Source organism: Cheilinus undulatus, linkage group 20 (assembly GCF_018320785.1).
Source record: "Cheilinus undulatus linkage group 20, ASM1832078v1, whole genome shotgun sequence".
NCBI lineage: Eukaryota > Metazoa > Chordata > Actinopteri > Labriformes > Labridae > Cheilinus > Cheilinus undulatus.
The window spans coordinates 25901187-25928842 of record NC_054884.1 but is presented as its reverse complement, the minus strand read 5'-3'; the positions used below and the strand labels follow the sequence as shown (position 1 = coordinate 25928842).

The window sequence follows — 27656 nt, the reverse complement described above, 5'->3', positions numbered from 1 at the left end:
ACTCAATATTGTGTTTGTTTAGCTCTGAAATCGGGCTGTCTGTCTTTCTAGCTACATTCTGGTGGTTGGGAGGAAGTGTGCGAAATTCTGTCAAGAAAAAAAACCTTGAGTAACGAATGAAAACAGCAATATGCTGCAGATTCCTAACTCCATGGCTGGTTCCTTATTCGCTCCACAAGCAGGATGATCTGTGCAAGAAAGGTCAGAGTAGTTACATGACTTCACAACCTTTGTGAACATGCTTAATGTTTAGCTGTCACAGTGGACACAATTTTACTTCTTGCAATCTCTACAAGTCTCAAACCATTTTAAATTCTGTTACTTCAAGATTGCCTGACTATAGTTATCATGATGCATTTGTTTACTGCTGAAGAAAAACAAATACATATTTACAGCTGATTCTATTGTCCTATAGATCCACACCAGCTCGATATCCGGGAGTTTTTCCATTTTCACAGAACCCTCATTGATTCAGTTTCCAGAGGAATTGCAGCCAGGATCAGTTTACCTTGTTACCTTGTCACACGATGTTCTGGTCTGATCTCCATGTGCATTTCCGCTCTGCTTTCCCTCCCTCTCTCCCTCCCTCCCACCACCACACTGCCCAAACAGAGCTCACATTGTCCCTGTGGCCACTCATCCATTCCTAATATCCAGCCTTTTACCTTGCTGGAGACCTGCTACATGCTTTCAAAGGGCACAGAGAGCTGTCGATGGATGCCCTCCAATTTCCTAAATGAAACTATGACGAAAGTGGAGATGAAGAACTTTAAATATAGTAGAATATTTGCTACACGTAGATTAGGTGGGGCTTATGAGGAACTAACTTATCTTAAAAATATGAGACAGATTCAATTAGAAAATCTTTTTATTATGACAGTACAAATCTATGTAAACATAAAACACTCAACAGCATACCTTAAATAGAAATACAACTACAAATTTTTAAAAAACCCACACTGAAACAGATCAACTGAAGTTTTTGGTAAACAGTTGCTGTGTCCCAATTCAGGAGCAGCATCCTTCATAAGTATTTGATCTGGTTGAAACAATACATCTCATAAAGAACGTATGAGTCTCAGTGACATCACTCACTGATTTGTTGGGTGTTGTCTGAAGCTTTCCCAGATAGATGTGTGAAACAAATCCATCTGGTGTGTCAAGTTAGAGATTTCCCACCTCTAATGTAAAGTATGGATTCTTTTCTTTGACTGGGAAAAGAGGACACATTTGTTGTAAAATGTACTGGTAGAAGGATGCTGACCCTGAGTCATAGACAATCATGTTTTTTAAGTTGGCTTAATGCTGAAAGTGCAAGTTTTCAAAAAAAGGAAAGAAAATTAACAATAAAAAGTACTGTATAACCTATGTGCAACCACTACTTATCAAAATTACAAGTTAATAACCTCATGTCAGATTTTCTGATGTCATGATAGTTGTCAAGTTTTGATGAGCAAGCAGTTCCTGAAGACTAGGATGTCGCTTAAATATTAAAATCTATATTTGTCCATTAAAACACATCAACTCAAGCAATTGTGACTGACATCCAGAAACAAGCATTTTAAAAATGTGCACCTATAATTACAAAAAACACAGCCCTGTTTGATCACCGCCCCCCTCAGGTAAAACATTAAAACAGACATTTGAAAATGTGAGGAGCTTGAGTACAGTGTAATGATGTTTCAGGTAGAGAGATGCCATGTGAAAAGATACTATCAACACAGAGAGCTCCTTCTATTGCATTAGCTAAAGGCACTGATATCTTAATGGAAATAATTTCATTTCGCTCACTACCAGGCACAGCAAATACAATTGCTAGCTGTTAGCGCAGCTGTGTGACCTCAGTAACTGATGGAAAGTGACTCAGTTATGAATGGTGCTGGTGGCTGTGCCCACTCTTGAATATGTTATCATCTCCTCTGTGTGGTGGAGCATATTAATAAAGCACCCTACAGTCTCACATCCAAACAGACTGTAAATCACTGCCCACTGAACACGCAGACTCACCAACATCTCTGGCTCTGATTACACCAGAAGCTGCTGGTTTTTAACCACCACAATTAACACATTAAACACTTGAACTGATGTGGCACAATCAGCTAACATAATGTTTAACTAATAGCTGGTTAAAGTGAGGGCCAGCCCTAGAAATTCAAAACAAGAGAAAGTTAATCAATTTAATTACCTGAAAGCATCTTCATTAACATAATATTGCATCTGAGGATCAGAGGATCAGAGAAAATGGATCTGTCTTTGTTTCCTTTTTGCTAACATGAAATTACCACTTAAAGACAGAAGCATTAGAAGTGTTAGAACATTAAAACAAAAAACAAATAGTGCTTTAAGTTTGTCAAGACATGACATTTAAAATCTGACATGATACTAGTAAAAATCAAGCAGTATCAACACCTGTTTTGTAATCACACACACAAAAAATAAAAGTCCTAAGCATTTAATAATCAGTATTTTTTGCAGGCAGACTCCTTTACAATGTGTAAATTGTTCTAAACATAAGCAACTTTTCAGTGCTAAAACGATGCTGAAGTTTTCATGCAGTTAAGACAGTGCAGGAGTTTGCCTCCAATTTTTAATGATTAATTTATTTCCTATTTGCAGGTGCATCTCCAAGAATTTGAATGTCAAGTAAAAGTCCATTTGTTCCCATGATTAACTTTTGAAAGTAAAATTTCCACTTATTCCAGATTAATCTCATACAAAGTTAAACACTGCAAGACTTTTTTTGTTTTAAACTTGATGATTACAGTTTACAGCTCATGAAAAACAAAAATACACTACCTCAAAATATCAAAATATTGTGTAAAAGTCCAGTTTGCAAAGGTTTGTTGAGCCTTTATCCTCTCATTCTGGTTTAGTATACATAACTGCAATCATGGGGAAGACTGCTGACTTGACAAATGTCCAAGACACAATCACTCCACTAGGAGGGTAAGCCACAGAAGGTCACTACTGAAAGGGCAGGCTGTTCTCAGAGGCTGCATGAAAGCTTACTCATGGAAAGTTGACTGAAAGAGAAAAGTGTGGTCAGAAAAGGTGCACAAGCAAAAGGGTTGAGCTCAGCCTTCAGAGGATTGTCAAACAAAGCAGGTTCAAGAATTTAGGGGAGCTTCGCGAAGAGTTGACTGTGGCTGGAATCAGTGGATCAAGAGCCACCACACTCAGATGTGTCCAGGAAACGGACTACAAGTGTTGTGTTGCCACGCCAATCCTTAACCACAGATGTTATAAGCTTCTCACCTGAGCTACAGAAATAGAAACAGACAGAAAGAGCTGTACCATTGCTCTGTGACCCAAAGTCCCATTTTCAGATGAAACTAAATGTTTAATTTCATTTGGAAAATCTAGGTCCCAGAGTCTGGGGGAAGATTGGAGAGGCACAGAATCCAAAGTGCTTGAAGTCCAGTGTTTCAGTTTCCACAGTCAGTTACGGTTTGTGGTCCTGTGCCATCTGCTGCTGTTGGTCCACTGTGCTTTAGACTATTTTTGGCACCTGCCCACAGTGAAGCCAAAACTACCAGGAACTGGTTTGCTGACCATGGTGTTACTGTATTTGACTGGCCAGTCAACTGGTCTGACCTGAACCCCATAGAGAAACTCCAGGGAACTGTCAAGAGGAAGATGAGAGACACTATACTCGGCAATACATAGCTGAAGGCTGCTATCAGAGCAAGCTGGGCTTCATAACACCCCAGCAGTGCCACAGACTGATTGGCTCCATGCTCCATAACTCCATGAATAATTTTCCAGAAGGCCAGCATTTCTGTATTATAAATCCTTTATTTTTGGTGATATTCTTATATTTTTGAGATAGTGGATTTTTAATTTCTGTGAGCTGTACGCTGTAATCATCAAAATTTAGACAAGAAAGTCTTGAAATATTTAACTTTGTATGAGATGAATTGAGAATATATGGAAGTTTCACTTCTTTAATTAAATCACAGGGGAAATGCTATTCTATTTTCTTTTTACCTGCTTTTTTTAAAAAGATGTGATATTTTTTAAAGTTTTGGTTCTTTACAATCCTGTCACTCATTAACATTATTTCATTTTAATAAAACACAATATCAAAAAAGTACGTATGTATAGACAATCTTACACTGCATAGTCAGAGGCACTTTGTGAATATGGGTTGGTTCTTTATGTTTGTGCATTAGGGCTGTCATGACACCAGCATTTAACCTTCCTAGTAAAAAACAAAAACATAAATGCTAGGCAAAAAAATATTTCAGGGAAACTCCTGTTAACTGTCCAAATTGCACCAATAAGTTGCCAACACTTCAGCACAAAAATACTGCAAACGTCCAATTTAGAAAGTGTCATCTCTGCTGTCAGCTGGTTAAAGAAACTTCTGTTCCGACATTATTAGTTGATCTGTGAATCTGATGCTCTTTTTCTCACTTTTGGCAGTTTCTTTTTTTACTATGACCAGAGATCTGAAGTCCTCTTGCAGCTTTAGCACATTTTGATACTATTTATCATGAATTTAAAGGTCGCATCATTTTAAAAACATGTATCAAAAGTATGAAACTATTTGGCTTTCTTCTTATATGCTAAGTGTGATACTTTGAATGCTGCTTGCTGGGATTTTGGCGTCTGTGTCCTCCCCGCTGACCCTGAAGATCACAGAGGTGTTGGAGGGGATGGTGGTGGTGGCGTTGAGAGTTTTACCCAGCCAGCCCTGAGAGCCACGTTTGTACATTTTAACAGTTACCTGCAGAAAGGGACAGAAAAAGGAACATAAAGTATTTGATTATAAAGGTAAAAGTCAGAGTAACTGAACATATAGTTGCTACTCTTGAATATTTCATACTTTTGTTGGGGTCTGACCCTGACTGAGATCTCCTGAGTGGCTGGAGCACAGCGGTCAATCATGACTTTCACCTTTGACATCTACATGTACAGGTTATAGCTCAGTCAATATCCTAATTGACTAAAAACCTGCCAGAATAATTTAATTATAAGCAGTATAGAGATGAAATGAGTTAACCAAATAAAAGATTTGAGGTACACCTGTGAGCCAGAAAATTCAACCCTGATTATTTTAAGCTAAAAGACAACTTTGGTTGCTTTAACACAAATTTTAACATATTATGGACACATTTTAATATCAAAAGAACATTATTTTAATGGATAACTTTCAGTTTTTGCACATAACTTCACATTTTTATGTTCTTAAATAGAGGAAGACCTGTGTCTCTGCTCACATAATCTGGTTAAAATGGCTGTTTATTGTATTGGCAATTAAAAAAAACTATTTTACATGACTCCAAAGTTCTTTTCTTTGCAATCCACAGACAAAAGCCAGCTTAGTATTTTACAAGAAAAATGAATTAAAATTAACACCAAACAATTCAATTTCTTTTAACCAGCGTATCAACCAATCAACCAATCTATCAGTGATACCAAGCCATTCTATGTTTTTGGTTAGGCCAAATGTTTCACATTGTAAAACAGGAAATAAGGCATCCACAGACATAGGCTCTAAATAACTATCACATTTCCTTTTACCACACAGAAATTGTGCAACTCCTTATCCAACAGTGATCCAAACGTCAGTCTGAATCCGACTAAAAATTAAATTAACCTTGTTTTCAATGTGAGCTGTTTTAATTCCCCTCCACATCCTGAATGGAGTCATCCCTCTCTTGATGTTATGTAGGTTGTAGGGCATAATACACTTTAACACTGCATCAAAACTGCTTGTTATGTTTGAGCCCCACAATGGAAGCCTTAACTAGATTTAGACATGCAGGTAATTGAACCACATCCATTTCAAAAAGAATGCCTGGCTGCATCTCTTGTTTGGCTGCATTTACAGGGGATAACAGAATATTACAGTGCCTTTTCACAGTTCCATTTTCTTTCACTTTAGCATTAGGCAATTTTTCAATTATTATTTTTTTTCCATGTTCTTTCATCCCCGGCTCTCCATAATGTCTGGGCCTTTTAGTTAATGGTAGCGACAGTCAGAGCCCAGTATATCGGCTCTTGTCCATTTTGCGGGTCATTGTGGAAGCCCAATAGGCCTTTTATTACGCCGACATCAAAAGGCAGATAAGCATTAGAGGTGGGGAAAATACCCTGCACTAGATATGTTCCCTCTTTCCTTTGTCTGCTATTGAAAGTGATCATTTTAATAGTGAAGAGGTTGGTGAGCTTTGGGGGCTGATGGGAAGTGCGACACCCCTGACAGCCTGCGAATATGAGCAAGTCGATAACACAACACGAGCACACAGCACACCCTCAGCACCTGCACGCTCTCGCCGCTAACCTAATTATCTGCAACAAAGGCCGCCTCGATTTCAGACACACATCTTTCCACCATTTACTTACTTATTACTGTGCATTAAAACACGTAGAGGAGGAAAAAAAATGCAACAATTGTGTCTTATATTGCAGCCTTGGCCGAATGCCACACGGCTTGTATTACAATAGCATCAGACACTTCAGAATGAGTGTCTATTAATTTGGGATGCATGAAAAAATAGCTTCATGACAGCTGGTGGCAGAGAGACACAAAAACCAACACAAAGACATCATAGAGGATTATTCTAACAAATCAGAATCAAAGGTAAGAGTGAGTAATCAACTACTGACTCATTTAATGGAACTAAAGATGAGTCCGTCCATCTTTGTGGTGAGATTCAAACAAAACAAAGTACCTACATAGTATTTTAACCCATCAAAAGCTTTTAAAAATGGCTAAGTCAATAAAACAAGAGGCATGGAAAGCTGTGAAACAAAAAGCAATCACCTCCACCATGGTTACACAATCCTCTAAATTACATTTTATAGCAGAAAAAGCTCAGAAATCTGAACCTACATCCAGGTCTGCAATTATTTATTCACATTTTTATTTCAAATAATTATCTTTTTTGTATGAAAATTAATCCAAAAAATTGGATCAAAGCAATTCTGTACCAAAAAGCACACAACAAGCTTGTTCATATACATAAACTTTGAGTTAGCATGTGACATAAGTTATAACTGCAGTGTACGTTCAGCTTCTGTCAGCATGGTCGGCCAAATAAGTCACAGCTGTATATGATCATTTAGAACTAATAACCTAAAATAACCTTTCAGCCCTAAAAAACTGGATACTTATGATATTAAAAATAGACTTCACCAGTTAAATTTGCAAGGCAAATGGGAATTTAAAATTCTTGTGTGTAGCATCACATTGGCTCTAACAGATGAGATGCCCGATAGATTTACCAGCAATGTGAAATAGATTTGAAAGTGAGGTTCTCAGAATGTCTGGGTTTAATCAAGATTTATCTTCTTTTTGTTACATTTCTTTTAAATTTAAAAATGATTTTGCTTCATATCAGATTATTGTACTGTCTTAGTTTGGATACAGACCTGCTTTTATTTCAAAAGAAAATAAGGAACTTTGGGTAGACTCAAGATTATGACTTGAACTAAACTACCAAAAAAGTAATTTGTTATGGATTGAAAAGGAAATATTAGAACAGTAAAAAGTGAAATGTTGGATAACACAAGGTGCAGATGAATTTCAACTTGTCCACCAAGCTGTTTACGACTTTTTAAAACTGAAAGGAGACATCAAGAAGCAGTGGTGGATGTATTTTACATCCCTCTGGCTGCAAGGAGATTTTGCAGAGGCTTAAAGAATTGTACTGAAACAGACAATAAAGCATTTGATTAATGTGAGTCATGAAAATTAATGCACAAATCCTGGTGCTTAATCCCTTCACAAGTAACGCTGATAGTCTGAATGGAAACATGTCAGATCTTAAAAAATGTACACCTGTTCATAAGAAAGGCGCGTTGAAGAGAGAAACACAACTTTTTTTACAATTTAAACACCTAACAGCTTTTTAAATTGCACAATGCCAACGCATTGTGCAATTTAGTTTCTGTAGGAATTCACCTGCAATTTTTGCCAATTACAAACAAGATAATGACCATTATTGGGTGCCTAGGACTTCTAATTTTGATAACAGATGATTTCCTAATATCAAAGTTTAATATTTTTGTAACATGAAAATCTTTTTAACTAATTTTAAAGCTACAATAGAATTGTTTGCACTGAAATGTCAACATTAATTACAAATGACTACTCCAGTGCTATATACTTTTTTTAAGTTGAGGATCTCTACTACCTAAAATATTTCTAGCAGCTACAAAGCCAACAAAATTCTTCATTATATTATTGTAATGGGATGTGTCTTGTTACAACGGCTGTCATGGCCTGCTATGTAAAGATTGGAAGATTGTTACATGAAAGATTGCTGCATAATGCAGAAGGAACTGCAACAGGTGGCTGGACTTCTGTTGTTTTTCATTTTATTCACGTTTTGTGCTTCTCACTTGTGATGGACCACATTTATTCTCTGCCATCAGCTGTGAGTTCAATTGCCAAAGTTCACCTCCATAATGCAGAACTCCATACTCCCAACCTTCGTTAACACTGTGGCCCTACCAGGAATTTCCAGGTCAAGAAGAGATCAAATTTAGATCCCAACACACCAACCTCCTTGGCTTACTTCTTGCTTTGAATTAAGGACTCTGCTCATTAAAAATGCCACTCTGGGGGCCTAGTGGATTAAGGTGCACCCCATGTACGTGGATGGCCTGGCCTGGCCTGTAGCACTTTCTCACGTGTCTCATCCCCCTTTGCACCGTCAATAAAGACATAAAAAGCTCAAAAATAAATCTTTTAAAAAACACACCATAAGATGTTTTTACTAAATAGTAAACAGGTGTTTAGGTTTCATCGACGAGCCTCTCATATTGAGGGAGAAGCTGTTTGAAGTGCCCATCCTAGGTTGCACATGCAATCCCAGAATGCTTTGTAATTGCTTGGAGCATGAACCAGGAAAGCCACTATTAACAGCTTTTCTCACTCATTATGCAGATTCATCCATGACACCAACATGCTGGTTCACTGTGATGTGAACACACCGTATGGAGTGCTATTTTTATTAAACTGCAGACATTTTCCAAATATAAAACTGAAGAAAATTACTGTATTTTTGAACCCAAAAAAGCCAGAACAAGTGTACTGGGCTTCCACAGATATGAGTTGTGTTTTAACATACAGTTAGGATTTGTGTTGTTGGCATAAACTCAAAGAAAGGAGTTTTGTGTGGTCTAGACAGCCTGCCTGCCAGGTGTTGTGTCAGCTCCTGGATCTGTCACTGCTTGTTAACCACTTGAGGCAAGTGTCTAATGTATCTAAATTACAGAAGAAGAACAAAGTATACAAGAGCTACTGATGTTAAAAAAAAACAATGTCTCTCTGAGTGCAATCTGCTTCCTTTATTGTAAGATAAACTAAGATGTAGAGACAATCAAAGCTGGTTGAATAACGCCTCATCTTCATCTATGAAAAGTCTACAAGTGTGAGACTAATCCTGAATGTCTGTGTACCACTTCGTAGCTAAGCTAGGACAGGACCCTTGGGGCTAAGGTTGGGTGTCACACAAAGGGCTGTAAGCTCACCTAACCGTGTCTACCACCGATCTACCTCTCACTTTCTATGTCAGGGGAGTTGTGTGAATGACATCACAGCTCACATTTCAACCATACAAACTCTGCTACTCCTTATTTACCGTCTGCTAATAGTCATAAATTCTGCCTCTGGTCCACTGTTGGCCTTTTAACCTCTTAAACTCAAGACGATGGCTCATTTTATAGAGAAACGACTCTTCTTTGAAAAAGCTGATCTTTATCTCACTTGTTTCCTTATCTTCTACCTGTAGGGACTTAAGTGACACAGATTCTCTTCCTGTTTGCTGTCGTGATCATTCTTGCTCTCATATACACTCATTTGTCGGTGTATAAATGTGATTATATGTAGTTTAAGCTCTGACATGTCTGACAAACATGATGTGTAATTGAGTATGGACGTGTCACCACCTGTGTGTATTGCCATTGACAAAGTTCAGATTCTTCCCCCTGATAAAGTCAAAGAATCCCGGTGGGGTATCAGTCAGAAAGGGGCTGTTACCTGGAGCCATGGGTGCAGTGTTTCAGGTGAACTCTGAGTGAGCGTAACGCCACACCAGCTTCAGACGACGGGCTCTTTGTTCCACGCCGTGTCTCTGCAGACACTGAGTAACACACCTCTGGCGCTCCAAACATCTTTGTAAACAAGCCAAATGTGATTCAATCGAACCAAAAGACGTTTGGTGTGACTGCGTCCGGGTCTAATGAGGCAATTAGGTAGACACTGTGTGGTTTGGCTCACTTGGAAAATGAATCAACAACCTGCTGATTCAGGGAGTAAATCGTTGGATTTAAAATATTTATCCAACTTAAACTGTTGAAGTAAGCTTTAAAATTCAAGAAAATTACTATTTCTTTCTTGTTTGGGTTTAATGTGGTTGGATTAAACAACAAAAGATGTTTATATTCATTAAAAATGTAAAGAATAATGTAACACTATTTATATTCTCTGAAAATATAAACAGAGGGCAGATTTACTTTAAAACACTATTAAATACCACTATTTCAGCTGTGTCAAAAAAAAAGAGGCAAAAGCAGAGACTTTCTTCTGCTTATAAAACATTTGGTCAGATTGATTTACTTACTTGATATGGTAATATTTACAAAATTATTTAAGCCAATATTGTATATCAATACCAATATTTAAATGTAGTTCTGTCCAAAAACTTCAGGTCCTTAAAACACAGAATCGAATGTTTGAGAATGGACAAATGAACAAATTTCAATCCTTTAAACACATTTTAAAGTGTAAGGAATGATGGTGACAAAGAAAAGACTTCAGCTGATGTAGGTCTGTTGGTCCAGCTTCAAACTCCACTAACTTACTTGTTCATATGGCCATTATTTACAGCTCATATAGGCAGATTTTTAAGGCCAAATCAACTGTTGTAAATATTGATTATTTACCTAGCAAGCTAATATCTGCTAAAATCAATATCAGACTGTTGATACCATTCATGCCATTTCATTTTCTCACATCTAGGTTTAAAAGCTCAGCTAAGGTGCAAAGTAAGTACATTTTGTTTACTGAAAATAAGGAAATGATCCCTGAAACAAAAAAAAAATTTCACGGTCTGTAAATTGAGTAATAAATAAACATCCTTCCCAGACAGCTATGCCAAACTATGGGCACCAGCAATTTAAATATGGCTGTTACAAAAAAAATTTGAAAAACATTGTACATGTCAAGTGTGTCATCTTTATTGGTGAAGAATGAGTATAATCTATGTATAATAAATGGCAGGGTATATGTTTTGTTTAAACCTTAAAGACATGTCCAGCTTGTATCCTATTGAATCATATCAAATTATTTTGCATCAACTTGAATCGTGTCATATTAAATAGTAAAAGGTTGTATCCTGTCATATCATATATCATATTTTATCCTATCTTTTCTTACTATATTGTATAAATGTATAGTACCATATCGTATCACACTGCATCGCATCCTATTATATTGTATCAAATCATATCAGACTGTATGCTGTGATATCATTGTCATATCTTATCCCATCCTGTCCTTTCCTCGTCTATCGTATCTTACTGTATTTTGTCATATATCATATCATATCATATCATATCATATCAGAGAATATTGCTTGCATGGAGTGACAAAGTGCATGTTATTTTCTATGTAAAGTGTTGTATAGTTTAGCATCAATGTACCATGTATTATCATACATCGTATCATATTGGATTGTATTATACAGTAATGTATCACCCTGCATCACACCACAATGTATACCATCATTTTGTATGGCTTTGTACATAAAGCTTCTATCTTATTAGTCGACTGGGAATAAAATGAGTGATCAATCTTTGAAATTTGACAACTAAAATCATTACAAGGTTCTTCATTGGTAAACTTTTCTTAATAGAGATGAGCCACTCCCTCATTATCACATTGGCCAGTTAATACACTGAATTTCTTCTGTTTATGAAGGATGGATTAATACAAAGAACTATTCTTTGCACTCCTTACTGCTGTCCAAGTAGAGGCAAGGTCTTATGAAATATTAACAGATTTTTTTACTGTGTTATAAGGATAATTTTAAGTTGACATACAAATGAAACAACTCACAAATCTGCTTGTCTGAAGAGCGACTACGATACTTCCTGCTTTAAATCCTCCTGTGCAGCCCAGATGTTAATCCTTTATTAACATACCTCAACTCTGCTTGGGTAGCATTATTGTCTATGTTTGTAACTACATTTGTCTCGAGTCATGAACGTTAAAGATGACTGGTAAATTTCTGAATAGCTGCATCTCTGCCTCTAACCAACCTCCCTCTGCTAACAGGAAGCCATTAGACTCGCCGCAATAACCATTTACATGTATTCACCCATCCCGGACTTTATTTCCATCCACATAAGTGCATTTTCTGCAAGCGGTTTAAAATATGAATCCCCCTCCTTTTTTTTCCTCCTCAATGGGTCTGGTTGTCTGGCTGACTTGAGAGGGCACAATCTATGACTGATTTAATTTGCTCTTTACAAACATCTCTAACAGCATTACCCCCCAGAGCATACACCGACTGCCCCCATCTGACTCCATTAACTCCCAAATCAGGTTTAAAGACCATATTGATGCCGTCCGTTATTAAGGGTGATTATCAAAACAACAGACAATGGGCCAAAGTGTCTGTTAACCAGTTTATCCATAATTTCACATAACTGTAACAGATGGCAGGGCTGTCAATTATGAACTGGATCTGCTGCATACGCACCGTCTGGACATGTAGCGTATTACCCTTCACATTAAAAGAACGATAGTCTGCTCAAAAGTGGTCACAGGAAATGGACTGCATAAATGACGATAATAGATGTCAAATAAAATGAATCACTAGAAAACAGTATGATTCGCTTGTTGCTTCTTACAGTCGTCGTTGTGTGATTTAAAAGGGAAGAGTAAGATATAAAAAACCCTAATGTTGCCGCTGAGTCCACTTCTCCACCTTTATTCTCCTCAATTAACAAGAATGGCTTTTGAAGCTGTAATTAAGTGTCTCTGCTCCACTCGGCCACTTCATTATTCATGAATCCCTATTGATCATATCTCTCTGCCTATACTACGGGGATCACTGTAATATCCTGTATCCAAAAACACAAATAGACGAGCTTCCCGAGATAAAATTAAAATCTTGGCTTGAGACCAAAGAAAAGTTTGTTAGAGATACTAAATCCAGCATTTGATGCCAAACTGGATGACGTCAGAGTATCAAACATTGATTGAAGTCTATATCATCTGATCTTGGAATAAAATATACCATTGTAAAAGCCTGGGCAATAATTCAATGATCTCCTTTATTGAGTTTTAGTGGAGCCATATTGCTTCAATATGATGATATCAGGGCTGTGACTAACAATTTATTTCATTATAGATTAATCTGTCCATTCATTTCTTAATTACCTGTAATAATTGGGACTGTAAAATGTCAGAAAATGGGAAAAACTGATACCAGAGATTCGCATGGCTCAAATTGATGTCATCAAAATACTTTCAGCCAAACATAAAAACCAGGGAAAATTAAACAAATACATCAAATCTAAGCAAGTGTATTTGTCTCTTTTAAAAATATATCCTTAGTTATTTAATCCAAATTATCCTCAATTTGTTAGAAATTTATTATGAAAAGATGTAAAAATATAATCTAGTTACTACATCTTACCTCATGAAAAACAATGGTAAAATTTGCTTGCCCTATGGGCAGACATTGTACACATTACAAGTAATGCATATCTAATTTTGTTTTTTATAATTTGTTATACGATTTTTATACAGACCAGTGGTTCTCAAGTGTTCTGGCCTCAAGATCTACCATCACCTCCTTGTGAAAAATCCGAATGTAGGGACGCGCTACATCATCCTTATGATACCAGGATCAACATTAAAACATTTTCTGCCAATAATTACAAACGATGTCTAAGCTATGAAATTTAGCTGTAAATAAAGGTGGTATAAACACATAAGTACGTTTTAGCCTGGACCAACAGACCCACTTTAACTGAAGTCTTTTTCCTTTTTCATCATCATTCCTTATACTTTAAAGTGTGTTTTCAGGACTCAAATTTGTTGATTTGCTCATCTTCAAACTTTAAATTGTTTCAGGGCTAAAGTTTTGAGAGGCACCCAGCTGCAGACCTCTATGGTGGGATGTTTTGGGCTCACCTGTTGCAGATCTCTACAATGGGGCGACCTCGACTGCTGGGCAGGAAGTGAATGTACAAACCATTGTTGGGTTTTTCTTTAGTTTGTGGTGTGTTAAATTTAATTTAACCCTCCCTCCCAACCATAACCTTTAGTGTTCTGGTGCCTAACCCTCTTTGGGTTTTCCTTAGTTTGTGGTGTGTTAAATTTAATTTTATCCCCCTCAGTAAATCTTCAATTCTTATTCATAAAATTCTGTTATTGTGAAAAATAGTCACAAACTGTAACCTCTGACAGCGAGTGGAAATCATACGTCATTCAGTACGTCACTCTGATTCGGCTGAGGCAATGTACATCACTTCCCATGGTCGAGGCTGCCTCATTGTAGAGGTCTGCAGCAGAATGCCCTACCATAGCGGTCTGCAGCTAGATCCTCTTGGAAGTTTTAGGTCTGCACTACTTTTAAACATCACTATCGGCAAAAATTGGCAAAAATCCATTATTGTGCATTTTTACCCAAACGTCTGTTATTTTTCAAATAATCAGGATTATTTCATGAAAAAAACTGGTACTTGGGCTCAGATGACACATAACACGTGATAGAACAAAGAGACAGAACAAAACAAATATGTTTAAAAAGTGCTTCTTAGACTTTTTGTTAAATTTTTCCCATTGGAAAAATGCCCTGCTACCCATTTTGAGTCCTGGCCCACCAGAAAACCACTGATCTAACCTTGTTGGTCAGATGTGGGTTGAAATAAGTGTAATGACACATCCTAACAAGAACTAACAAAACTACACTTGCTTGCAGCGTGGTATTTTATATGAAAATAGTAACTAATCCAGGTTTTATCAGCCACATCATCTACAGAATCTCCGCTCTAAATAATGTTATAAACTCACAAAAGTCTGTTATTAAAACGGTTTATTCTGATTTTTTTTTAAAAAAGTAAAAATGCAAATTATTAAGGATTTTGTAAACTTTCTTGCACATTAAATCCTTTAAAAAAATCCCAGAAGCTTCACATTTGAAAAGAGTGCATTAAACTGATTGGTGTCTTGCATGTTTAGTTTGATTTTTTTCCATAAATAGCATTTTTAATTGAGCCTATAAGCTTGATCTTTTCTGTGATTTATTCAGCTGTTAATGAAGAACGAAGTGCACAATAAAGCATTTGTATAATCACAGAGTATAACCTACAGTGGGTGTTGTTAGCTCATTCCACATTCAAAGAAATTATTTTCTAATGAATATTAATGGCTTGGGGCTTTATTTTAAACATGTATTCACATGTACTGAAACTCAATCTCCCCCCATGTTAAGTACGAATGTGTAAAACATGAACTCTACGGGTTGATGTTTAACTAAATTAACAAAAGAGCTTGTGAAGAGCCCTTAACAGTGACTGCCGTTGCATGCTGGGTGATGAATTTGGAGGAAACACATTGAGTCATCCTCAAATTGACGGATGCTGAATCTCTCCACGGGACTCTCCACAGCAGCTTAGCGCTCGAGTGAAAAAATAGATTTTTACCAAGTTTAATCACACGCTATTACAAGGCAGCTTTTATCACTGCCTTCCACTGTATAAGTGCTGGTGTCTTCACTAGTTCATTACCGACACTTGTGATTCTGCAGCACTCTTCTCATCTGTAATTGCATTGGTTAGCTTTCCTCTGTAGCTTCCTACACACACTTGGGTGCAAATTATTTCCAATTCCAGTTTCCTTTTCAAGAGCGACACTGCAATTACAGAAATCTGAACATCCTGGTAATTTCCCCACAGTTTTCATTTTCGTTGCAGAATGGTGGGCAACTAATAGAACTTTCTTTCTGGGAAATTTCTCAGAAAACTTTTCTTGAAACTCGTCAACAGGACAGAAATCATCTGTTCAGCAAGTTTAGTTCGGATGAGCCGGAATGACAAGAAACTCTGAAGTAAAAAATGTTTGAAATGTTGAATGTTCCCATGTTTGCTGTAAAACTTAAATCTTATATGTCACTTATTATAAGCCACATTCTCCTTCAAGTCCAAATAAATATCTTTTTTCAAGATATAAAAGGCAAAATAATCTGGTCCTAGGGCCTAGGTCTGGTCTAGGTAAAGTAAAAAGAAATGTGGATTATAGGAAGTCTAATGAGAAATTTTACAAATACACTTGTTAAGTACACTTTTTGCTGACTCTATTTTCTTTCATTTTGGTCATTTGTTGAAATTCCAGTTCATCTGAGATAAAACAGAACTTGAATAATTTTTTTCACCCCAAAATGAATTTAAAAACATTGACATATGATACTTCAGTATTTCAAGGGGTTATTCAAGTTGATTTAGAATACAAAGTAATGGGTCCTCCTGCATGTATTTTCTTTGAATGGCTTAATTCTTTCTTCTCTACATAAAAAGAGGCCAAAAAGCCACAGCGTCTGCCCGTATTATCTATTTAGGCAGCCGAATTTGCAGGCTTTGTAAATGGCCAGCTCCTGCCCTTTTGTGTGCCTCCATTCATTATCACCACAAAGCGCTTGATGTCTCCCCTCACTGCCTTTTTCTGCGCTAAGCACCAGGCGCACCAGCCTTGTCCATTACGGGCCTGTGACGCGTGCAACCTGGGAGATGGCCAAAGAGAGAGGAATGTCTGCACGGAGTTAAATTAACAAGCTGTAGCCAGTCAGAGAGATGAGACGCATCTACAGTGACTGAGGTCTGATTATTTGTTTGTGAATTTGAAGGGTTTTCTTTGCTTCTATTAATCAGCTGGCAGGCTGGTGTAGTCATGTTTCAGTGGAAGGAACGCCATTGTTGTTCTCAGCTATGCAATTAGTCGTCACTCTATATGCTGGGCTCTGCTTCTGCTCCTCCTGAATAAACCTCATTATATAAACTGGCACAGACTTCATGAGACAGCCAAATTTCAGAAAAAGACAAGACAAGAAGATGAACAACATAAGTAACCTGCACTTGAAATTATGGCATGAATAGATCTCCATCCATAACAGACATACACACATGCACACAATCTCACAAATGCACACACGTAATTATCCTCTCAATCCATACAAATTGAATGAAGCCAGAACCGTGGTCTAAGAATATAGACCATAATTAATAAATTACAGCCACTCTACTCAATCATTCCCCACTTTGGGTGCATGCAGACATCCCATTCTCTGCAGGGTAATCGACTGAGCTTGAGCTCACAGGAAACACACCTAGTGCCTCCGCGGTGGCTTTGTGGACGGCTCTGGTGCCACAACCAAACGGATACCTGAGTGAATCGTCGGGTCATATCACAGATCTTCTACCTCCGTGTGTTTACAAGTAACAAATCAAAAGCATGCAGCTTTTCTGGGCTCTGAAAATATGCCCCAGGGAGCTATCATGTTTCTTTGCCACCCCCTCGAGCATCCCCTTGCAGCTGCTGCACAAGAGCAAAGATCTATTCTACTAAAGGCAGAGAATGATACATTAATTGACCAAGTTTTTAGTTGTGCAATATGCTTATTTCATTTTAGAGCTGAATCACATGTCAAATGCATGTGAGCATACTTAACTCAGTATAACTGACACCATAACCTAAAATTTACCCTTTATGTGTACATTTCGTTGTTAACTGAGGGGAGCAGGTTCACCTCTTTCTGTCTCCGTTTTACAGCTATTTCTTTGAAAAATAATATATTTTGTTGTGGCTGTGTGGGTGTCCCCTCAGGCTGGAGAAAGGGCCCGCTGGAGTCTGTCTAATGATTGTTGGGTCATGTATCAAATACACAGCAGCTGGAGGCGAAGGGAGGGGGGTGCAGGAGTACATACAGTCTGGAAGTTAAGGGGAGGACAAGGGGAGGGGGTGGGTGAACGAAGCCTGAGTGGAGTCTGTAAGGAAAGTCCAGAGTGTTTGGGTGCAGAGGGTGGGTGTGAAATCTGTGGTGGGTGCTGACGAGGGGTCGAGCTTCTCGACAAATAGAGCTCTGACCTTTATCTAATAGACATTCATTTGAACATTTCTCACTTGAGCACCAATGAAACAGCTAAAACAAATATGTGTATTCAAAGGCACTGGGTCAAAATGTCACTAAATCTTGTCAGGTTAAATCTTAATCCTTTGGATTTTACTATGGGAACAGTTTTGCCATGATTGAAACTATTACACAAATTCTACCAACACCTGCAAAGTTTGCATTACATTTTTGACTAGATTCTTAATTTCAACAATGGCCCCCAGCCCTGTAATCAACCTTTAATTTTTCAATAACCTGTTAATTTCAAGAGTTACTATTTTGCACAGAGAACAGATCAGTCACTGTTGTTGGAACTGGTTTAATAGTCTAAAAACTGTTGCAGCTAATTTATCAAATTCACTTCCTCCTTTAATAACACTGACAAGTAAAGTAGGGATGCATGACATGAGATTTTTGCTGATTTACCGATATTTACAAATTAATTCTAGCCGATACAGATATCAATACCGATATTTAAATGTAATTCAGACCAAAAACTTCAGATTTTAAAACGCACAATTTATAGTTTTAGGATGAACAGATGATCAAATTTGAATCAATAAAACACACTTTACAGTATAAGGAATGATGATGAATAAAGAAAAAGACTGTAGCTCAGGTAAGTCTGTTGGTCCTGCCTACAACTTACAGCTGATAGCAGGTTTTTATTGCCAAAATATCATCCGCAAAAAAACTTTCACATCTGCCCATACCAATAATTCCCTTTATAAGCTGCAAAAAGTCCTCAAAAATGGTTTTGGTCTCGAGACTCGTCTCAAGACCAGGTTTTCAATGTTTTGGCATTGTCTTGGAATCAAGAGCATTTTTACTTGGTCTTGACTGGGTCTCAGACTGGCCCGACTTCAGATTTTTTATCAAGACTGGTCAAGACCACCACTAATGTGCTATTGTTCAATGCCATTAATGTGATAATAAGGATGAGCCCTTGCTAAAACAACAAATAACACATTTTTGCAATGTTGTGCTTTGAATACAGAGCTGCAGACACCTTGGTTTTTGCCATCAAATTTAACTAAAATCAAACTAAATCAAAGAGGGGGTGCTATTTTACTCTTAAACCTAGTGATGATTTTTTTTTAATTGATTTTCATGGTCTTGGTCTTATCTTGGCTTGGTCTTGGTCTCGACTCGGTCTCGATCCCCAAAAGTCTTGGTCTTGTCTTGGTCTTGGTGAACTCTGGTCTTTGGCATGTCCTGTTCTTGGATAGGGCGGTCTTGACTACAACACTAGCCAATACCAACATCATGCAGATAATAGTAATTCCTCAAAACTTTACAATTTCCATCACAAATTTTTAAAATCAAGCTGCAAAATCTTTTTTTTTTTTTGGCTGCAGCAATGACAAAAGCCATCAATATCCCGGAGACACTCATTAACCAATTACATTCATTACCATGCAATTAAATAGATAATTACAATTAAAAAATATAAACTGAAGTCCGAATGAGCTCATATAAAGCTTTTAAGAACTTGTTAGCCCTTCATTCAACTAAGTGAGATAATGAGAGCTTTCCTGGCAGGCAAAATGACTTAACTCAATAAAAACTGGAGAGTAAAGGCTGTAATTAACACAAAGAGTGTACGCTGAAATGACTGAGTAGACAGAATGATGGTACATGCATGTAAACAATTGTTTTCTTCATTATTTGAACTGTAAAATGTTGGAAAATTGAGTTATCATAGTCTAAAAATTAATTAAAACCAGTACTTAGCTTGAAAAGAATGACTGAGCTCTCCGTGGTGTTGTGAAAAAATACATGTAGTGAACATTTCTAGAATTGATTCTGAGTTTGTATCACAATGACTTCATATAATATTTCATGGCCCTTCATATTTTAAAACAGCTGTAAATTGAATGTAATTTTGAGCCTCACTCATACCTTATAAAGAGAAATGTCTGACAGCTGTCTGATTTAGTCCTAAAGTACTACTGCCACCTGCTGGCCATCTGCTTCACTCAGCCCTCGTTCACAGACATCAGATCTCATTTGAGCGATGCAGTGGACTGACCTGAGGAACATGTCCCAGCAGGGCCCACAGATAATCAGCTGACAGGGTCTTGACTCGTGAAAACTCGAGCATGTCTGTCTCCTGTCGGTCCACAGCGATGAACTGGCAGCCCTGGTAGTCTCCTTTCAGCTGCTCGCCACAGTGCAGCCGCACCAGATCCCACGTCCCCACCCCCCTCAGGACCTCCCGCACTGACTCCATCTGCTTGTACGACAGATGACCTACAGGACAAGGAAACACAGAAAGACACAGTAAGATGACCTTATTACATTACAGTCAAAAGTCTCCTTAGCTTGGGATTTTAATGAAGTTTTACATTTGATAAATAATTTTGACTTGTCAAATAAAACTGATTCAACCCATGAATGATTCTGCAAGATACATACAACTGTTTAATTTTTTCATCTTATTTTTTTCGGCACTTTGGGTGTTTTTAAAGAGTCGTTGTGAGGCTGTGACATTTTAATCATGTAAATTATGAATCATGGTCTGCTAATTCAAAGTTTTTAAATTCAAGGACTGCTCGATTTCTTAAGATTCATTAGTGTAAGTGTGACTACAACAACTCAATTTCTTGAAAAGCAGCATGTCTTTAACTTAAACAGTTGTGAAAAAATAATTTTTATTGCAGATAGGCTTAATACCCAAGAATTAGAAATTAGTTTTTCTCCATCCTTAGTGCCAGCTTTATGTTTCAGGTTGCAATCTAATTCATTCTAGTGAATGCCTCAAGAAGTTTTCTTAAAACTTAGCACAAATCTACACTGACTCAAGAATGAGCTAATTCAATTTTGGAGGACAAAGTTCAAGGTCATGGGACTTCATGAGGATGCCATTTCTCAAGAGCACTACTGAAAGATGCTGAAACTATGAAGGGTTCTGGGTTGGTCATCGATGCAGGTAATAATGACCCTAAAAACCAGGAGGATTGCAGACAGCAGAGCAATGTAAATACCGGTGCAGCAGCCGGGGAAAGATGGGCCTTGGCCGAGCAGAAAGTTGCAGTGGACTTCAAAGACTGGGAAGATCTATCCGTGGCTTATTCCTAGATGAATTAGAACTGTATTCAACACAGAATCACCATGCAGGACGGCATGGACTGTTTGGGCTGGTGGCGAGAGCACCATCTCACCTCCCCAAAGCTAGAAGTACTTGCTCAGGTGCTTTCTGGCAAATCTGCAGCAGGAGTGAATGTAATTTCAGGAACAAGAAGAGCCATCAACAACATGAGGACAGCACTAAACTATCCACAGTGGATACTTTTTGTTCATGCCTACTCAAAACAAACCTCGATGAGTATTTTATCGTTTTGAGTTGGTGGCGGTTACAGTTGAGTTCATCAGTTCATGAGCAAATGCACAGTTGCTAATGGGGTTAGACTCAATTTTCATTTGAAATATAGACTTTTAACATGTAGAACCTCTAGTTATATATTTGTTGTAATGATTTGTTGCTGTTTTTTTCTGTGGATGATGCTATTTGGCTGTTGTTATAATAGAAGCTGAAGTGCTAATGTACTTGCTTAGAGCTAACAGAAAGCTAAGTGCTGTTGTTTGTGTTATAGTTTAGCATGTATGGTGCAACTAACTGCATATGTGGAACAGTTAATTGCACTTTTCATCATGTTTTTTTTTTGTTCAAATAACTTAAAAACCAAACAAATAAAATAATGACCTTTCTCAGTCTTTTTCGAGACCCAGTCATCAGCTGGATCAGGGAGTTAACTTTAAGAAGAGACTCACCAGAGAGCCATGAGGGAGTGAGTGCATCTGAAATCCAGGCCATGTAGCCCTCCCTGAATGACCTGAGGAAGTCGTCTATCTGGCTGTGGGAGACCAGCTCCCTCCTCTTCCTCAGCTCTTCATCAAGCTCACAGTCCGGAGAGAGGAAGATCACTCTGGGGAAGAAGAGGCTTTGACGCACAGAAACTCCACTCCTCTTAAGATGGCCACATAGGTTAGCTGCCTTGGTCTAGGCGGGAGGAAGTAAGGAAAACAATAATTTTCATTACTGTCAATAATTTAACAATTTAATCAAAATGTGTCTCTAGCATCAGAAATCTGACATGCTTTCCTATTTGATATCCAGTACAGCTTCTTGAAAAGTAAAAAAAAAACATATTCATATTAAAGAGAGGTGATCATTTAAGTTTGTTTGATCATCTGAAAGATTACATAAATTAAGAACATTTAAACAATTAAGACAAATTTGTCTACAAACATTAAAAAAGGGCTTGAAGGCTGATATCCTTATGCAACTTTCAATGTCTAAGATATCATATAACTCCAAACTGGATCAGATGCTCAAACAGAATTTTCTTTGTTTGATTAATGAAGTTAATCTTTTCTATTCAAGCAGAACTTTAGAATAATTCAGTCTGTGTTTGCCATCAGACTCTTCAGCGGAGCTTTCTGTTGAAAATGAACATCTATAGAGATGGAAATGAATGACTCCAAACAGAAGCAGGCACATAAGGTGACAGCTGTGTTTAGGCACCTGCCTGCTTTAACCCCCACACACAACACCAGGAAAATAATTACATCCTTTCAAATGAAGAGTGAGCACTTATGAAGTTTAGGAAGCTGGGCTGCAGTGTTTGAAATTTCCATATAAATTGTTATGGTGAATCAGAATCTCTTAACCCGGCTGGAGTTTGGATGAAAACAATGTGTTGGACAATCGATTAGACCTTGGACATGAGTGTGGCAGACAGTTTGACATTTAGGTTTTCATGTTGGTGTTTCATTTGTCAGTTTAATACGGGTTTTTATCTACCATGACAACTCTGAGGGGATCTTCAGTCTGCTCGATGCTGGTATTGGTGAAGTTTTGGTCCTCTTCTTTCACTTTCACATGCCAGTTTTGGTTGTCAGCAGATACTGTGCCTCTCCAGGATTTTACATCTATGCAGAAAACTCCCTGACCTTAGAAAAAATAAAAGAAACAAAGATTTTGGTCCAAATAATAGCATATTAGAAAACTGTGTTTTAAATAACCAGACAGGAAAAGCATAAGGCTCTAAAATAATGATTGAGAATTTAGAAACATGTGGAAATGCATCATACTTCGTTCACTTTTAATACCTCCAAACAAAACAGCATTACAGACAGTGTAAGAAGAAGGGAAGATGGTTCAGGTGTCAAAATAAAAAAACAAAACATGTATAACACCATGATGCTTTTAAAAGCTGTTTTAATAATTGCAAAAAAATTTTAAAAGTCTCCTAACATTACTGAGATGAGCTACAATGTAGAGAATGCAAATTGCAGAACTTTTCCTTGCTACTCCAACCCCAATTTCTCTTGCCAGTCCCGGCGCAAAGTAAAGAAGAGAAAGGAAAAGTACACATAATATAGTGAAACCGTTCAAACTCTTACTGCATGACTGTTCACTACCACTCGTACACTAATGTTGAATATGTCCAATCATTGATAATGGAGCAAAATCTGCTCCCTCATTCCTTTTTGGGTTATTTTTATGTTATATTGTGCTTCCCCAGATCACCCAAGTAAGTAGGGTGGGGTGTATAAGTAAACAGGCTACTCAAAAAAATTTCCATGGCAACCAGAGGCAGACCTAATTTTTTTTTTTTTTTTTTTTTAGAAAATTTTAGGAGTACTGTCAGGACATTAGTTAGATATACATACGCCTTTCCTTGATGGACAGGACACATGAAGATAGCAGAAATAGTTTAATAAATGCATTGTAAATGGTAAAACTCGAAGTGTCTGCTGTGAAAAAAGGCCTATCAGAACCATTCACTGCTAGCTTCAAATGAAATCCAAGTTTATCCAGAATGCCCTATAACTTGATACCAACCTGTGAGAATAACAATATTGATGTCATCTCTGGGGGTTTTTGATTGGTCAGGGATACGCAAGTTGCAGTAAACGTCTTCCTTCCTCAGCCCCGTGGTTTTCCTACAGTGTACATACATAGAAATAAAAAGTAAAGGTAAGACTTGATCTAAAGATCTGACAAGATGGCTGGGCATTGCAAGTTGGGGCAATAAAGCATTAAAACAACATATGCCTCCATAAGTCAAACAAAACAAAAGTACTAGCAAATAGCTGCAAACTTTTATGCATGTTCTACTTGTGCATGCATGGGTCCTCTCCGGGTACTCCAGCCTCCCCTCACAGACCAAAATCATGCTCATTAAACTGATTGGTGACTCTAAATTGACCATATGTGTGAGTGTGGATGCTTTTTAGTATCTGTATGTCAGCCCTATGATTAACTGGAGAGTAGTTCAGGGTGTGCCCCACCTCTCCACCAATGCAGAAGAGCCCGACAACTACAATCAGGACAAGCAGTGTAGATAATAGATAGATGGCACTGAAAAGTAAAACTGCAGATCTTTAATCACATATTTAACCAAAACCTGCTACATTATATCATACATTATTTATAGTGCGTATCCTGTTTGGGGTTGAGGGGGGCTAGAGCTGATTCTAGCTGTCACTGGGCAAATGGCCAGGTACACCCTGTCAATCACAGGGCTGGCATGTGGAGTGAAACAACCAGGCTTACTTACACTTACACCAACAGGCATTTTAGAGACACCAATCAACATAAAAAGCTTGTTTCTGACGATAGGAGGAAGCAGAAATACCATACTCATTTTTTGGAGGTTATTAAAAACAAGCAATGATCCAATATTGGGTGCCTCAGACTTCTATTTTTGTTGCTGAGGTATCAGAACAGGTATTGATATTGCTTGATTTTCAGTAGTATAGTACCAAACTGTAAAGTCTTTAGTGACAGTCTTATTGTGTTCAGTTTTTATGCTGGCTATTTATTTACATTTTAGTGATGGACATATAGCATCATTGTGTTTCATCGCATATTCTAGGGAGAAAAACAGCATAAAGATATTCAAACTCTCTCTAATGGCACAACTAAGTGTTTACTAATAAAACATATTGAATGATTCAGCTTTAAGACATTGCAGTACTTACCTAACATGTTGTAAAAACTCAGGGAGTGTTGGAGTCTGTGGTGTTGGTGTGTGTTCTGAAGGTTTGGAGCTGAGAGGAAACTGGATTAACAGGTTTCCAAGCTGAGGCATCCTAGGCTTTAGCTAGTATAAACACAACAGGGTAGATCATGAAGTAATACAAACACAAAGCACATGAGGGATATGTACGTACATTATGTGGACAGAAGTATTTGGCCTTTTGTGATTTCAGTGAATGGAACAGTGGAAGCGTGTAGGAACAACAGCAACTCAGCTACGAAGTGAAAGACCACATAAATCACATTGTGTGCAGGGTCAACAACTGCTACCATGCATGGTGCATAAATGTCGCCAACACTGCTGATCCCATAGCTGAAGAGTTCTGAACTTCCACTGGCATTAATGTAAGTACAAAAGCTGTGCAGCAGGAGCTTCCTGCATGTGTTTGCATGGCTGAGCAGCTGAATGCAAGCCTCACATCACTGAGTCAATGCCAAGCATTGGATGGAGTGGTGTAAAGCACACCGACACTGGACTGGAGCAGTGGAAACGCATTCTGTGGACTGATGAATCATGCTCCTCTGTTTGGCAGTCAGATGAGCCACTCTGAGTTTGGTGGATGCTGGGAGAATATTACCTTCCTGACTGCACTGTGCCAACTGTGAAGTTGGTGAAAGAGGGATAATGGTATGGGGCTGTTTTTCAGGGTCTAGGCTGGAACTCTTTTCTCTAGTGAAGAGCAATATTAATGCTTCAGCATACCGAGACATTTTTGACAATGCTATGCTTCCAACTTTTTGGCAACAGTCTGAGCAAGGCCCTTTTCTTGGTGTGGTTTGGAAGAACTTGACAGGCCTGCACAGAGTCCTGACTTCAACCCCACAGAGCACCTTTGGGATCAACTGGAAGGAAGACAGCAAGTCAGGCCTTCTTGTCAAACACCAGTGCCTGACTGATGAATGGGCACAAATTCCCACAAAAAAAAAAAACAGTCCAAAATCTTGTGGAAAGCCTTCCAAGAAGAGAGGAGGCTATGACAGCTGCAAAAAAAAAGGGGGGGGGGGGGGGTTCTATATTAAAGTACATGGGTTTGAATACAGTGTCATTACAGTCCCTGGTAGTGTAATGGTCAGGCGGCCAAATACTCTTGTCCATATTGTGTATGTCCAGATACTTCGAAATACTGAAAAACTGTCCAAATTATGCCGTCACTGCCTTTATTAGCTCCAATTAACATGCTTTTCAATCCAAATCCAGCTCGCGTTTCCCAAAACTTAGCTTAATCAAACATCTAAATCCACTTTTATCAACATAATTTCGCTGTAAAAACAGGTTTTTGCTACTTTGGTCTTGTTGCTATGCTCTGAACCCCCCTGAAAGCATGCTGACTGCCACATTCAGCCTTTAAAGCTTTGTTGACAACACTTGAACGCTTGAGCTTGAACTTCAGGACCCAGGGAAGAGAACAAAGAGCAAAAGAAAAACACAGCCTGCTGAACTCCAACGAGCTCTGAAACAAAAACAACACGTACCGTTGAAGTCTCGCGCTGTGTTTGAAGAGGTTTTTCAAGAGGAAAACGAGGGAATTCAGCTCGACATTTTCTCCGCGTTCATGGCTCTTTACAAATGCTGAGTAATGTAACCCTATACAGAACGCTGTTTCACAATTTGACCGCCCCCTCCTTCTCCCCTTCTCCTCCTCGGCAGCGTCTCCAACGTTCCTGGAAGAGGTAAACAACAGACCACGTGCACCACCTGCAGCATCAAATTTCGCCCACAGACACATGACGTCATGGCATGTCACTCAATCTCTCCTGCAGTGTTTACATGATGCATTTCGGGAACTATTATGACTATTTCCATGTGATGCTTTCGTGACGCTTTGGACTGAAACCTGCCAAGCTTTATTTCCTACACAACCAGGTGGAAGAACTACTTTAAACTACTGTGGGAAAATACTCCATTACTACAAGTATATGTGTAAATCATTTAATTAAAATGTTACTAAAGTGGGCCTAAATGTCAGTAATGTACATTAATATCATAAAGCACTTACTGTGATGAAGACTGGAGCTTTCTGGGGATTTTTTTCTCTCCAGCTGAGAAAATATTCTACAAAGAGATCCCTTAAGCAGCTGATCTGGAGCTTTACATCAGATCACGTGATTTTAATCAGCATCTAGAGTTTGCACAGTTGTCAGGGCATTACTAAATCTCTCCAAAGAAAAAAAATATTACAATAGCTGATGAAGATCATGTGATAGAACCAAAAGGCTGGTTAAAAAGAGTGCATCGTGACTGCTTCTTAACCATTGTCCCATGTCTTTATTTGGTGCCATTCCAGAGAGCCATGCATTCAGATATGACTGAGAAAGACAATGTTACATGAAGCTGATGAGATGCATCTGTTTTTAAAAAAGAGCAATACATAAACAAACATGTAGATGATGGAGGAAAAAATACAGCCCCAATTCCAGAAAAGTTGGGGCATGTTGTGAAATGAAAATAAAAACAAAATGCAACTAGAAAA

At 38.0% G+C, this 27656-nt stretch overlaps 1 protein-coding gene across 1 annotated transcript; it reads right to left on the bottom strand.

Annotated features, from left to right (window-relative positions):
* Positions 1-3822: 3822 nt before the first annotated feature.
* On the bottom strand, positions 3823-26822 carry si:zfos-911d5.4. The gene is made up of 7 exons (XM_041815043.1): positions 26659-26822; positions 25128-25249; positions 23986-24086; positions 22942-23090; positions 21909-22137; positions 20167-20387; positions 3823-4729 (listed from the first exon to the last, which is right to left on the bottom strand). The coding sequence occupies exons 2-7, from the start codon at positions 25235-25237 to the stop codon at positions 4562-4564; spliced, it is 978 nt and encodes a 325-aa protein (XP_041670977.1). The 5' UTR covers positions 25238-25249; positions 26659-26822; the 3' UTR covers positions 3823-4561.
* Between the last annotated feature and the right edge of the window lie 834 nt (positions 26823-27656).